General features: G+C 36.8%; 1 protein-coding gene across 1 annotated transcript; it reads right to left on the bottom strand.

Annotated features, from left to right (window-relative positions):
• Positions 1 to 2,486: 2,486 nt before the first annotated feature.
• On the bottom strand, positions 2,487 to 3,385 carry LOC136690727 (leucine-rich repeat-containing protein 3-like). Its single transcript, XM_066662687.1, has one exon. It carries the CDS (start codon positions 3,383 to 3,385, stop codon positions 2,543 to 2,545), a length of 843 nt encoding a protein of 280 aa, XP_066518784.1. The 3' UTR covers positions 2,487 to 2,542.
• Positions 3,386 to 16,815: the final 13,430 nt, after the last annotated feature.

The following is a 16,815-nucleotide window of genomic DNA, read 5'->3' as shown; positions in this document are numbered from 1 at the left end:
GAATAAAGTAGTGTCATATAGTAGGTGGCCCACATGTGGCTTTAACCATGTTTAAAATTTAGTGCAGAATCTCTGACAGATCCAGTGGACTAGGTGTCAGTAAGTGGATTATCACAGAAAGAATAATCACAGGAGGAAAAGACAGTTTGATCTTTTAATGGCTCTTTGACTGGAAACAAACAACCAAAACCATGGTCTCTGACTTTTGCACATCACTATACAAAAGAATGAATACTGGACACAGAATCTGCAAATATTTATTATGACAGTTGTGGAATGACCTTTTTATTCAGTAAGAACAAATTAATCATTTAAATTACAACACAGAATATGGAACACTATGGAAAGCCATAAAGCCATTCACTTTGTTTCATTAATTCACTAGTAATTCAGGTAGAATTGACATTATAATAAAATGGTGAGCTACAGATTATTCACTGCTCACTATTAAGTAATCCTTGATAAACAAATGCTTGTAAAATTCAGTAGGAATGCCCTACTCTTGCTCTTTACTGAATCTGGTTCTCTGTCTGGATCTTGTGAGAGAATAAATTAGGGCGACATTGGGACTGTGTTACTTCCACACCATACATCACAACACAGCTTGCTGACATAAGACGCTAGGCAAGGGAAAAGGGTCAGTGCCCTGGGAGCCTGCGACACACATAACAATGTACAGCTTCCAGAAAAATCCATCTTCTCCAACAGTCCTTACACATTTTACACTAAAGGCAACATTTCACTGGTTCAGAATGGGGAAAACCGCACAAATATATGGGTCATTCTATAGTAGTGATTGGGAAATTTAGACTTGGGAAAATTCAAAAACAAAAAAATCTTTCCCCTTTAACATGACCTTACCTTTGATTTGCATATTAAAATAAAAAATTATACTCAAATAAAAATATATAATGAATATAATTCATTGTAAAAATTAGAAGTAACCATTTTAACAACAGATAAAACTGAAATGCTCCATGGAGTGGGGGCCCTTGCTTGAAATATATTTAGTTTTGAATCTTTGATACATCCACACCACAAGGTGTTAATATAATGTTTTTTTCACAAAGTGAAGAAGAAGAATCATTTGAGAAAGTTACTCCCTTTAAAGGCCCTTTGTTTAGTTTATTTTTTCAAACTTGATTTATTTTTCTAAAGGTAATTTACATTTTGGTCGATAATAAACAAGAAAAAAAAATGTTCATATTAATTTTAGTTGTGAGTGTATCTTTCATTTCAGTCCCAGCACTTATCTTTCTGCCTTCTCTGCACTGATGACTTTTAGGTTGTCAAACAAATTCTACAAAGGTTCATTCATCATGAAATTTAACACAATGCAAACTGGGGTTTCAAAATAAACAGGCTAAATAAATAAACAAATAAATTAAACATTTTTTTTGAGGGATGCTCTTTTAATGCACTTATTATGATCTGATACTTCCTCTTACAGTATAAAACATATCAAATCCAATTATAACCTTTTTTATTTTGAATAAATAAAAAGCCACACCACAGCCCTTTCTTGTGCTCTGGTGTAAAATTTAGGCACTTCAGGATTCATAGGCAGTAAATCAAAAATGCAAACAATAACGTGTTTATTGGAAATATATAAACATTGTGCTATATTCATGTCTCAGGTTAAAAATAATATTAATCTTTATTGTAATAAATCTTAAATGAAATCTCTTATTCCCTAATTGTATTAGCAATGGACAACTGACACATATTTTAAAGGGGAAGTTTAACATATTATTTTATTTTTTTAATGCCTGAATGATTCAGATGTAAATAAAGTCATTCATAGTGGTTTAATAGAAAACACAGCCCTATAGAGAAATCTGCCTTAGTTGAATGTAATTAAGTTTGACAGGAATGTCAGATTTACAAATATTATTATTATTAATATTTTTATTTTCTATTTTGTTTAATTATTTTATTATAATATTCTTTTAAAAACACAAAAGACACCCTGAAACATTTTACAAGTACTGGATCATAATTTGTTCCTCCTCTAAGCAATATTTGGCTCTAATTTATTTCAGTCTTTTCGGTAGGAGGATATGCAAGCTATGTGTGTACATTTAAACATCTGTGTCAGCAAATGATGCACCTTGAAGTAGGTCAGTTCATTAATTATTATAAACTTTTGGAACTAAAGTGTGTGCATTTGTATTTAATAAAATATTAATAACAAGAAAATAGTAGTACATCTGAAACATGTGATCTATTGAGTATTATTTTGCTACAACCTGGACATACGTCCCCTTTATTAATAGATTTAAAAGATGTTTCAGCTCTATGCCTAAGGCTTCAGGCAATGCATCTCACTTAGTCATAATCAGCATTGTTGTAAACAATTCTGAATACATTTCTCTTGGATGGTGCATATCTCAATCACATCAGGCTACTCTGAATGACTTTGTATACACCTCAAGTATTCAAATAACCAGACAATTTGGAACAAAAACAGTGGGATTCACCTTAAGGCCCATGAGGAATCTCAGAGGTCACTGGCCATAAAGAATATATTTGGAGTACTGTGCTATAGCACTGTGCTGATTGTATCTGAGTCCTTACTGTCCCTGGGGCTGTTGGGCAGGGCCTTGAGGTACTCCATATGTCTGCGGGCATCCTCCCGGTTCTGCCTCACGTAGTACACCACGTAGGCGATGACCATGGTGAACCAGCCAAACATGGTGATGAACATGGCCACATCTGTGGTCTTGCGCTGGAAGCTGCAGAAGTTGATCCCAGAGTCAAGTACCTGGATGACGGGCTTGCCTGCATATTCCTCCCTCACAGCTGTCTGGCAGTTTACCTGGTTGACTGTCTCAGGATCCAGTTGGAGTTCCCTCAACACCTCCTGGAGTGCACACTCACAGTGCCAGGGGTTTCCCGCCAAGTTGATCTTAGCATGGAGCCGGGCAAAGGTCTCCCTTGGGACCCCTTTCAACTGGTTGTTTGACAAGTCCAGGGCACGGAGGCCTTCTGACATACCCAGGAAAGCGCCTTCTTCCACCACCTCAATGGCATTGTTGGATATATCCAGATCCTGGAGTCGCCTCAGGCCCTTGAAGGCTTGGCTGGGGATGCGGATGATGCGGTTGGAAGCTAGCTGAAGAGAGACAGTGTCCTCTGGAATGTTGGCCGGGATCTTCTCAAGATCACGGGATGTGCACTGGACTGTCTTGAGTCCATTCCTATCTGTGCAGTGACAGTTCTTGGGGCAAGTGTTCACAGTGCTGACCAAGAATGCCAGAAGCACAGCTACAGTAATGCAGTTCAGCAGCTTTGGACCCATTTCCCAAACATCTGCAGAACTTCTCTGGTGGTCGACTATATCATAGCTACGGCCACAGATTCCCAACTGATATATAAGCTGCATTAATCAATGGTACTTTGAACCTGGGGAGATGACTCTCACACTTCTATAACTTTTATCACAAAAGCCATCTTCAATGCAGGGATCTATATGCAGCCATAGTATTTATGGCCAGTGGAGCAGTCTGCCACCCAGGATCCAGGGATTATTTAATTCAGCTGTAGGTGAATATAAATCCAAATATCCAAGAGCCAGGGGCAAAGATTTTTCAAGGACAAACTGTTATTAACACTATTTCAGTCAATGCAGGAATCCTCTATCCAAACATGCCACTGGGTATATAACTTAGGGTCTCTTAAAAAAACATCTTTAAAACCTTTAAGGTGAGGTAGCTAATATCATTCTTTTAGATCTGACCATGGTTTAAACCACAGTCCCTCAGGCTGATGAGCTGCAAAGGAAAAAACATATAAAAAAAACGATGAGTAAATTCAATTTAAAGTTACATGTAGCAAGAAATAGATATTTGTTTATTGTATTTGTTAGAAAAATGACTACTTCTGTAATGATTAATGATTTAATTACAAATTATACATTAAAAAAGAGTCATAATACATTTAATATTTCCAATGTTTTGACCAACTGGGCTGTATTTTGTGAATATAAATGATTTTTTATTTTTATTTTTTATTTATTACTATTCCTTGATACCTGCAACACACTCAAATGAGTTGAGTTGGGACAGAAACATATTTACAATTGTGTCACATCAACTTTGATCTTAATTACACTTTCTAATTGTTTTGCAAATGTTGTAGATTTGCAAGTGCCCATTCTTCTTAGTAAATTACTGCTCAACAATATGTGGTTGCTGTTTTATGATTTCTCCTCTTTATGATGCACCACAGGAGTTAGATCTGAACTGCAACCAGGCCAGCCAATCACAATCTGTTTAAATGTAACCATGATGTTGTAGCATGTTCACAATGAGGTCTGGCATGGTCTTGCTGAAATAACCATGGACTTCCCAGGACTACATCTTTCCTTGATGCCAGCATATGTCTCCCTATAATTCCAATAGAAACCTCTACAACAATGATACCTTATTACATATGCAAGTCACACATGATGTAAGCACTGATGCACCCCCCAAACCAAACCAGACAGATGTTGGCTTTTGCACGTTTCACTAATAAAATCTGGATGGTTTTATCTTTGTCAGGGAGAACTCAATAAACTTGACAAGCTGAATTGTGAGCTCATCTGACCACAGCAGATGTTTCTACTCACTTTTAGAGATGAGCTTTGGCCCAGAGAACTCGGCAGCATTCCTGCATAAAATTTATATATGGGTTTATGTTTGCATAATAGAGCTTCTGGTTTCATTTTTTTTGAAGCAGTGGCCGACTGTGTTTAGTGACAATGTATTCTCAAGCCCATGCGTGAAGGTTTCTTATGAATTAATGTCTGAAGGTTGGAAGGCCATGCATATTCAACAGTGTTGTCCACAAAGAATGATTTTTTTTCCGGATTTGTTTAATTTATTTTCACCATATTGTGTACTACATTCTTTGCAATCTTAAGTTGAAAAACTTTCTTTTTGTAATGCTGTATTATTTTTTTTATTTTGTTATATTTGAAAACTACGACAGAGTTTTAGGGCCACGGCATTGAAAGAAGAAAAAAAAAGATTCCAAGGATAAAGTCAGAATTCTGAGAATAATCTCAGAATAATTCTTAGAATACTCTCAGAAAAAGAAACACTGTTTGGGGTATTATTTTCTATAATATATAGACAGAAAGACAGCCATAACGCGATGGAGCCTCGTGGGCATGCTGGAGTTCCACTTGCTCTGGATCTATCATTTTCATGATCATTAATTGTATCCTGTGAAACTATATGCCCTCTTCTGAATAAATAGTATGACTTAAGCAACACAATGCATTCCTTAATTACACTGTGTGTCTGCCCCATTATACGTACAGCGAATTATTCCGAGATTATTCTTAGAATTCTGATGTTATTCTCTGAATCAAATTTTTTTTCAATGCTGTGGCCCTAAAACTCTGTCGTAGAAAACGATTTGACAATTGAATATTCTATTCATTTTTCACTCTTACTCTGACAAATCAAATTTGTGAGTTGCAGGCATCAAATATTATATTTGTTTATATTTACAAAACACAATCAAATATACCAAATCTTTGGAAATCCTTTCTCCCTTGGGTCATTTCAATAGACCTAAAACTAAAAGTTCAATAGAATAAAAAACAAATCAGATCCTTGTTATTAAATTTTATACAATGCCTTTAGTTTACTGCTTAGGGAACAAAGCCATATTTTGTGATGTCAGCAAAAATAAACAATCAAAACATTCAGCTGTTTAAATTATCCATAAGCCAAAAAAAATTTAACAGTAACCTGAAAAAGTAATTTGCCAAATCATTATGGCAAAATGTACTAAATCTTCATACTAAAACATACTGAACATGACTGTACTGTAAAATATACCCATAGTGTTAGGAAACAAAAGGTGTGTTTTGTTGTGGGCATAATGTGCAGTGATGTAAAAGATTGTTAAATTAATATATAATAAATATTAGCATTATTAGTTTATGCTTCTTTATTATATTTGACTATGATTGACAAGCAACCTATCTTTAATTAAATGTCTGAACAATAAACATATAGTTGTGCGTATATATGTGGCATAGTTAGATGTTAATGATTCGAGTCGTGTTTATGGCACAATAAAATATATCAATTTACATCCTTCCATGCTCTGTGGCATATAGAACCATGCCCTTCAGGTCTGTTAACCTTGGTTTTGAAACAAGATAGCAAGAGGAAAGAATCTAAATGTCTATTAAGGAGGGTTCATTATTGGGGCATGAATAGCATGGGTTTCAATCTCAAAGACGGCTCAAATGGCCAGTGTTTAAACTGGAACTGTGAGTAAACTGACAACTTCATTTAGATCGGTAGGAATGGCATCAGTAAATAAGGTTGGAAATTGTGGTCTTAAGCACACATTCAGTTACTGTGTTTCTGAAATAAAGAGATATTTAAGGTGAAACAAAGGACCAGCTGTTCATCATTTGAATGAGAATGTCAATAAAGCATGTGACAACAATATTCAGCAAGAAAAGTCTGTCTGTTTCTACATGAAAGGAATACTACACTAGAAAGGCAGTCCTTAATTCTCTTATTACAAAGATGAATGCACATGTAAGAACTCAGTGAAGGAAGACCAATGGCACTGATCTACAGAGCCGTGGAAAAAAAATTAATGTTTAGATATATCATTCTTCATAATGTTCTCCACAGTTAAGTGACTGAATGTGTGGTGTACACCAAGGGAATGGAACCGACTGAATGCTTGGCTGCTATAATGATGGGGTCAGCTGGCTCTCTTATGGTATATAGGTGTATTTTGGTGCATGGTTTGAATTCACTAGGGTCGCTGCAAGTCAATGCAATGTTATTTTTACTGATCACCTTTGTCCTATAATGGAGCATTCCAATCCTAATGGAGCTGATCTCTTCCAACGGGACATAAGATGTCACAAGTGTTCAATGACAAGAACAGTGATGTAAATCACATGCTATGGTTTTAAGACAGCATCTTTTTGAGGAATGGTGTTCCGTCATACCCATACTTTTCCAGAGAATTTATGACAAAGCACAATGAAGCTGTTATAGTAGCTGTTGGTGTCTCAACAAATCAATCACTCAGAGAGTCATATCAGTAATTTATTCTGATTACATTATGTTGGAATTACTTTCCATTAATTTATTTTTTTTTTGTCTCCAGGCAAGTCATTCTTATCATAAATATATTGTTCTCATTTGCTTTTATTAACATTGTATCCTGCATTGACTTGGTGCTGATTACATTCCTCTAAAGAACGTTTTAAGAACATTTTAAGAACATTAAATATGACATTACATTGACCCAGCTATTATATTAGGTGTAGAAATAAGTTTTAAAGCATTTTCTTGTGTAATGTATTATTGTAATTAAAAATTCAGACATTTTCCAGCTCTTCTGTCATTTATGGGAACAGTTGCATAGTATTAAAAATGACCGTTGTCATTTTATTTCAAAAGAAATACTACTACTACTACTAATAATAATATAATTAACAAACAAACAAACAAATAAATAAATAAATATTAAAATTTAGTAGTTTGAAAACTGCAAGAAAGAAGAATTTATGCATCACTGCATTCGAGTTCCATCATGGAAAAAGTGCTGCAAAAGCAATATTAATCTTGGGGATAATATTGATTTGCGTGCTTTCAGTTTAGATGATTAAAAATAAAATCATGACCTTGATATTACCAACTGTGAAAGCAATGGCAACTGTCATGTTTTATACAACGCAAATATAAAATGCCAAAAGAGCAAGAGAATATTTGAAATTTTATTAAAAAATTGACTTATAAATCAAAATTCACTGGATGTGGAAGGAATTAACATTTTGCTTAACTAGATAAACTATGCTTAACTATGCTCATTGTATGCTCACGCAGATACTAAAGGCGTATAAAACGCCCCAGAAATCCATGCCACTGCATTCTCCAGATTGATGGAACACCATCAAATACATAATTTAGGATAAGTTGGAGTGTTCCAGGGCTAATCATTAAACTTCAATAACGACGACACTAATATTTATAAACGCAATCAAATTCTCACAGCAATGTACCAACAAGTAGACGAATACCTTCCCCAAAGATTAAAGGCTGTTACTGCAGTCAGTGTTAGACCTCCCGTGAACACCATTTTTGGATGAGGGATTGTCCATAAACCTTTATTCATATAGTAACGTACACCCACCAACCAACACAATTACCAAGACAAATGTGCAGCAACAGATGAGCTACTGACTTTACATCTACGAGGTAAATGTGTCTAACAGAGTGGACAGGGGTGGATGCAATGGACTCAAGCAGCACTGCTGTGTCTGATCCACTCATACCAGCGCAACATACACTAACACCACGTCAATGTCAGTGCAGAGTGGAGTATGATCCACCACCCAAATCATACCTGCTCTGCGGTGGATTTGTGGGGGTCCTGACCATTGAAGAAAATGGTGAAAGGGGGTAAGCAATGTATAAAGAGTAGAAATGCAGAGTGCTAAAAGGATGGACAGTGAGAATAGAAACAAAAGTTGAATTTTATGGTGTATATTTCAGAAACTTTGTCATGGCGTGTGGTAATTATGCCTAACCGCAAGATTATAAATTCATCATTTCAGAGAAATTCAGAGAAGTTTCAGAGCTGAGACCAGCAGGTTTATTAGCACTAATACGCTCTGCTCTCTGACACTTCTTGAATACACCACACACTAAATATGGTATTTTCTTTGAGTTATTCTATTAGATACTAATTAACTGGGAGGCTTGTACTCAGATGGTGCATAAATGAAAAGACTAACCATGGATTTTTTTTTCTGCTTAACGTGTTGAAGTGAATACTACACTGACAGGTCATTGTGCAAAGGCAGTGGAGGGGTGAATGACAAATCACCAGCATTGATCTCTCTCTAGTTTGAGCATGAATATAAAACATTTAAATAGCCATTGCTTTCCAGTGACTGACCTATAATAACCTTAAAATGCTGAAATAGCACATTCTCTCATGTGAAGGTGATGTGTGAACAATTCTTCCTGCAAAGGCATTAAAAGAAGGAATAAGAGTTGTATATGCAGTGAGTTACCTGTAGAGTAGATGTGTACTATACACCAATCAGCCGTTACATTGTTTATACGCTCATTGTCCATTGCCCATTTTGAGCTCCAGTTAGCATTCACCTGCATCTGTATTTCACCAATTCTATTTGCTGCTTTGTATACTTTGTTAGCCCTCTTTCATCCTGTATTTCAAAGATCAGGACTCACACAGAACCACCACGAAGCAGTGACATTGATGTGGTGAGAATGTATGCAGGAGAATGCTTAAGCATCAATGTTGGACAATATCCCAGCAGTGCCCTGTGATCAGCATCCTATGACAACTGGTGAAAGACTAGAGGATGACTAACAGCAGCAAGGGTATATGAAAATTGATTTTGATAAAAGAAAGTGCAGAAACAAAGTCGTTTTTATGTTGTGGCTGATTTGTGTGTGTGTGTGTGTGTGTGTGTGTATTCTTCAAATAAGCAAATTTGGTACATTTTAAACCTTCAGTGAATAAATGGAATACACCAGCTCTTCTAAAATGAAGGATAATAACCGACTTTGTCTCTCCTCTGCAGTTACAGCTTCTAGTTTTCTGGGAAGGCTTTACAGCAGATGCTGGACCATAGCTGTGAGTTTCTGATTGCATTCAGCAGTTCCACTGTGGCTTAGTCTAATACTGGAGAATTTTATTGTGTAGCCCACAACTGGCATTGGGCAAGGTGACATTAGTCTCATGTGTAGCTGTGCTACAGTATCAAGTTTCATTTCATGCTTTTCTGTTGAGATTGTGCAAACCATGCACAACTGAATAAGTCTTCATGACTAGTACACCTTAGAGTAACGTAATTTACATATTTTAAGGTTCTACAAACTGTGTATAACAATATGACTTGGTCATGAAAGTCAATGTTACAAATGCACCAGAATACAAACAGTTCCATGTCTGCGTATGCAGATACAACATAAATAAATAAATCATTGGTAAATAAACATACTGTAGTAACTATAACACAGAACACATTAAATAAATATCCTTCATCAAATGTCAGTTTGAAATAATAAAAACAAATACTGCAACATTATTCAGCCAGTTTCTTTACATGTTTACTGGCTTTAAGTCATATTATCTAGTGAAAGTGTCTTGTTTTACTCGCATATAATTACAAAAAATCTTTCAGAAATGTATGCTTTTTTCTTATCAAGTATTAATTTTTGAAATTTGAAAATGATCTGCCAATTGAATAATTAGGAATATATATATTTAATATATATATGTATATAAGTATTATACTCTTACCCCCCCCCACACACACACACATATACACACACACTTTTTTCATATTGTTTTTTACATTTTGTCCTTTAAACGACACAACATCACAAACTGTGTTTTAGAGGTAATAATTTAAAGTAACAGAAATGACTAATGACTAATGTGGCTTAATCCTGCGTCCCAAACTGTATGCTTCCAACTAAACAATATTTTAAAAAATGCACACCACTATTAGAAGTCATTTCATTAGTGTACTGTGTAGTTTGTGTTCTGGGACGCAACCTTTGTCTGACTGCGGCACGTGCTGTATTTTACACTGCTCTGGAATGAGGTCAGGTGTGCACGAGACATGCATAAGCGCTTCTTTCTCTTCATAAATGAGCTTTGCTGCTAACAAGACGGGGGAAAACAATACACACACACAACGCCGATGTAACGGTAAAATACATTTCAATCAAAAAAAAAACAAAAAAAACCCACAGCGCTGGTGAATTTTAAACACCCACAAAATTTAAATTAAACACAATAAAACTCTTGACATGTTCATACCTCTGTGCTTTTCGTCCCCCTAACTTAAAATAATATCCTCTGGGTGTCATTTTAGGGGTATTCAAAACTCCATGGACCACAGCCGTCATTTCTCCTGAGAAAGTATCCGATAAGAGCGCACGGTGTCCTCCCGTTATTTTCTGCCCACCTGTTTTCCGACAACCCCCGCCTCTCTGAGCCCGGATTGGCTACGTTAATCCCGCCCTCTGAGTTGCCATTGGCTCGCAGTATCCTTTGTCTTTGCTAAGTTTTATTACTAGCAAAGACATCTAGAAATGCTGCATTCAATTGGTGTTGGTTTTATCGGAAAATCGAGTCTCCCACCAGGAAGCACCACATGAACACCCTCTAAAGTCGGAAGCTGAGATCGGACATATCGAAATATTCAATGCAGCACGAACTGCCAAAGTTGTGATGTAAACACTGTTTTTGAAAGGCTGGAATCAGCATTAAAATATAAAATAATAATGTGCAATTTGTAAGGAATTTAATGAAGAGTAATGTCATTTTGAAATATGTTGTTTTGCTATATGTGTGTTCAAAATCACCCACAGAAAGACTAAAATCAACATGACATCTTGAGAGCATCCACTTCCCACAAAAACCACATGAAGCAAGTTGGGGGAACGAGTTGGAACTCGGAGGAATCCAACACCCTGCTTGCATTTGAAGGCAGAATAAGGCATATAAAATTCCTCTTTCTTGAAATGTGATTGGATAGTATCCACACTTCTCCACTTCGATCGGCTCTTAGCATCTCCTCTCCACTGCTGTAATTGGCTAGTATTATCCAGCTCTTTGAGTTGAGACTAGTATGGAGAAGTCTCATTCTTGAATTAGGATTTGTTAGTAGTTTCTCCACATATGACCTGGCTAGTAGTTACCCAATCACCACTCATGTACTGTGATTGGCTAGTAGTTTCCCCAGTCCTGTGCTGTGATTGGCTTTTAGTTTCCCCACTCCTGTGCTGTGATTTGCTAGTATCTCCATTCCTAAACTGGTATTAGGTAGTCTCCCTCCTCCTATGATGGGATTCACCTGTGTTATCCTCACTCAAGAGCTGAGATTGTCTAGTAGTATTCCCACTCCTGACCTGGGATTGGCTAATATCTCCACACTAGTGCTGGAATTAATAGACAGTTTGTTAAAGAACTTCAAGCCAGTCCTAGTACATAAGTCAGTACAGCTTATCTAAATGCACAAGGCGGAATGATATCCTGTGATATCACAGTGGGTGAGGTTGTTCCAATAATGTGGGAAAACAGTGGGGTGCACTGCTTGCAGCTTTGAATTATCTATTATGTTGCTGTATAACACAAGGATCTTTCCCACTGGAGACACACCATACAGAGGCAGAACACCCGAAAGTAGAACATTTTCAAAAATAGAACACAGTTTGAAAAGTGGCCACTGTTTGGCTTGGTTAAATGATGAATGGTAGGCTAGGGGCTATTACACAAAGGAGGATTTCTTAGTTTCTTTCTATATGTCGGGCTTGACCTATACCCCGTAAAGAGACCTTTGTATATCAGTGTTATCCTTGAGGTCTTTCTAAGACCTAAAAAAAAAGAATTCTTATATAAATGATCATATTCAAACTTATCTTTATCTGGAGCACCAACCAAACTACAAACTGTGAAACAAGACCACACACTTTTTATGATTCAAGGACACCATGGTAACATCCACAGTACAGGCAGATACTTTAGCCTTTGGCTAATTTTATATGATATGTCTTGGATAGCAAAATCACTCCAGCCTTTCCAGAAATTTTGGATGCAGCTCCATCATTTCAGAGAACGCAGTTCTACAGCTCTGCAGTCCAGTGCTGGGAGGTTTTATATCCCTCTGGCTCACACGTAGCATTGGATTTCACTAAACACTTCCCCAATTTATTTTGTATTTATTCTTTGAGTTCTTGGAATAATTTGGGGGGATTTTTTTTACATTTTTAAAATAATTTATTCTAATTTCTACATAATAGATGGACATACACTCTCAGAATTCATAGCAAAATAATGTACAATATCTGACCACTGAAGAACAGGGTTAAAAGGGGATAACAAGACCAGCAAATGAATTACAGTCAAAGTACACCTAAATAACAAATACAGATGACTGAGTAAACAGTGATGGTAGAAACAAGGGGGTCATTTTAATGGTATGGATAATTTTTTTAAGGCAAAACTTCTCATTAAACCCCAGATGTAAACAAGGGTCTATACGACTTAAATATGCTTAAATAGAGGTGACATAATAGTTCCATTCAATGGAAATGGCTTGTTGGCTTGGCGGAATGTGTGATACCATAAATATCAGTATGAATATTATGAAAGGAATGCTGTGTACTGAGTCCTGTTTCTGAAAAGAGAGATAGCCTAAATGCCAGATGCTGCTATTTACAAAATGGCATGTTTCTCAGTAATTTTACGACACAAAATGATTACTCTGAATACCATGTTTATCTGTCAGTAGACAGGTGCCAAAAGCTAAGCTTGAATCTAAAAAGCACATCTTTGAGGTGGCTTAAAGTCACTGTTGAATGTCTCATACATAAAAACAAACAAACATACAAAAAAAGAACAATAAAAAACTGTAAAACCTTTCTATCCAACCAGTCACAGTATTGGAGAATACAGAAGCTCGTGTAGTTTTAAAGCAGATTGTTCCAGCCTTTATGCAGCCAGGCTTTGGCAAAACTATACATCAAGTGAAGCAATAGTTCAAAAGTTCAACATGTAGACCTCCAGCATAAAAGAGTCAATTAAGGGATTCTTAGTGTTTAAAACAATAATAAAAATACAGCTACCATTGCTGCTCTGAGCAAATCGTTCTGCATTAATTAAGTGAATGTCATTATAAAAAATAAACTTGAAGCCATTGTGTTTTTCCATTTATGACAACATGTGAGAATGTGCATTTGTTTGATGCACCATAAAACAAACCACTAATTAAAATCCCAATACATAAACTGATTTCTTATAAACATGCTCAAAATGGACGTGAGGTCAAAATGAACAGACCACTGATGTTGTGTTGTTGTTCTGCATTCAGCGTCAGGTTTTATTTTTTATTTATTTATTTATTTATTTATTTATTTATTTATTTATATTGCTAAGAGAAATATTATGAAGCTGTCTTGGACTTTGGATTTTGCTTTACATACAGTACTGTGCAAAAGTTTTAGGCACCAGAGATTATGAGATTTAAAAAGCTATTTATCTGAGCACTAAGTGTTAATTTGCTAAAAACAAACAAACAATCAAACAACTAATAATGCCCAACATTAGAATAAAACCAAATAAAATTATTCCAATAAGTGTGATATTCTGTGTGTGACTGTGTGGGTTTAACTTTTTCCAAATCTCTCCTTGTGGAGTATTATTTGAGTATTATTTATTATTTAAATAATGACTTTTAATAATGTGTGCTGTTGATTTAACAAATTCATGCAATCAAGGAGAATCTGAACAAAACATTGTTCTTTATACTCACTCACACCTACTACTTTATAGGAAAAAAATATATTTATTATTTGTTTTATATTATATATATATTTGTATTTATTGTGATTATATAAAACTTTATACAGGCACCACGTTTACTAAGAAGGCATTATTCATTCATTCATTATCTGTAAGTGCTTATCCAGTTCAGGGTCATGGTGGGTCCAGAGCCTACCTGGAATCATTGGGCGCAAGGCAGGAATACACCCTGGAGGGGGCGCCAGTCCTTCACAGGGTGACACACACACTCACACCTACGGACACTTTTGTGTCACAAATCCACCTACCAACGTGTGTTTTTAGACTGTGGGAGGAAACTGGAGCACCCGGAGGAAACCCCCGCAGACACGAGGAGAAAACACCAAACTCCTCACAGACAGTCAACCGGAGCGGGAATCAAACCCACAAGCTCCAGGTCCCTGGAGCTGTGTGACTGCAACCCTACCTGCTGCACCACCGTGCCACCCTTAAGAAGGCATTAGTTTAAATAAAAATAATTATCTTAGGTGCCTAAGACTTCTGCACAGGACTGTATATTTCCTCCAAATGTCACTGATTGCTCTAAATTCTGAGGTTGGTAAAGAGATGAAATGTGAAATATGAAAAATGGCACATGCGTGCATTTGACTTATTATGCTTTGTTTCTACATGTGATGTATAGCTTTGGGATGAGTTGGAGTGTCTTTTCTGATCCAAAACTTCACCCAACAACAGTACCTGACCTCACTAATGTTCTTGTGGCCATAGGATTCTGAGAGAAATGTCCCAACATCTACTCTAATAATTTCCCAGAGGAGTAAAAGCTGTCAGTGCTGTGGGACAAACTCTGTAAAGTCACAAATAAGCTGTCCCATAAAATAATCATCCCCAATTTGAACAGTGAGACAATTGGACAGTGGGAACTAACAGGCATACCTGGCTTGCAGCAACTAGAAATACATTTACTTTGGTTTTCGAATGCTTCCTGTCAGTTATTATAAATATAAATGACAACAGGCTGCATCTTTTTATCTGCGTGTTGTTCTTTCATTTTTCCTCCCTCCCTTTACCCACCCATATATCCTGCTGCAATTTAGGTGGTGTTGACTTGGGAGATGTTAGTGCTACAGGACTGGCTAAAATGAAATAAAATCATGTAAAACATGTAAAAAGCAGAGTGGGTGTGTGTGTGGGTGGATGTGGGAGGGGGCTTCTGACCCATTTTCCTCAGAAAACAGGAAAGCCCAAACAATGCTGTATTATGGCACCTAGCATGCTAACATGCTATATTTGCGTTCACCTATATAAAGGACAAGCTGATATTTGAAAGCATGGAAATTTCATTCAGTGCAGCAGTGATTTTTTTAGTGTAGTGTTAGCCCAGCAACTAACTAGTAAAAAACACAGTTTTAGCTCCAGAAGCAGTCACAGAACAGATAACTGTACCTTTTCTTGAACATATAAGACAAGGTGAGTGCCCCAAAGTGGGTGGGCTATGGATGTTTCAGCTCCCAAAAAAACATTTGCTGAACAGATTAGTAATTGACCTTATAATTGCAGCACAATTTGCTGTAAGATGTTTAACAGCAGCTTGTGCATTAGACTGGCTTCAAAAGCCAACAGTTTTGTGTCTTGGATCAAGCAGTGACCAGAGCTCATTCTTTCATGGCCAGCTGTCCTCTCAGTAAGAAGCCTGGAGAGACTGCTGCACATCTAAAGTGATTAACTTATGTGATTTTGATATCTGTGGTGGGATTTTTGATCTTAGTACTGTTTTTTCCTTGGAGAGTTCAGTAGTTGGCTCATTAAAATGAGACAAAATTCCCAGGCACTCATGGTTAAAAGTTTAAATCCATCCTTGGAGTGACAAATGCAGCACCAAATGAGTGTCAGCCTCGCGGCTTTAGGATACCCATCTGTTGCTTTTTTTTTTAATTGCATTTGTGCTGGACTTAAAAATCCTACACTCTTTTTGGATTTAGACTTTTATTGCCAAGTACTTGTGTCTGATTTAATTAAACAGCATATAACATGTTGGTTGTATTTCTCATGCTGTGCACGGTGGCACAGCATGCCGTGTCGCAGTCACACAGCTCCAGGATCCAAGGGTTGTGGGTCCCAATCCCACTCCGGGTGACTGTCTGTGAGGAATTTGGTGTGTTCTCCCAGTGTCCGCATGTGTTTCCTCCGGGTGCTCCGGTTTCCTCCCACAGTCCAAAAACACATTGGTAGGTGGACTGGCAAGCAGTGTCCATAGGTGTGAGAATGTGAGTGCATGTGTGAGTGTATGTCACCCTGCGAAAGACTGGGGCCCCCTCCAGGGTGTGTTCCTGCCTTGCACCCAATGATTCCAGATCAGCGACCCTGAACTGGATAAGTAGACAATGAATGAATGAAGGTGTTGGCTCTCACTATCATGTTAGCAGCATGACATCTAATAGCTAGTGTTATTACAAAGCAAAAACTACTTTGTTCATATGATTTTAGTTTGAC

Source organism: Hoplias malabaricus, chromosome 3, assembly GCF_029633855.1.
Source record: "Hoplias malabaricus isolate fHopMal1 chromosome 3, fHopMal1.hap1, whole genome shotgun sequence".
In the NCBI taxonomy this organism is placed as follows: domain Eukaryota; kingdom Metazoa; phylum Chordata; class Actinopteri; order Characiformes; family Erythrinidae; genus Hoplias; species Hoplias malabaricus.
This window is presented reverse-complemented; position numbering and strand designations above follow the sequence as displayed.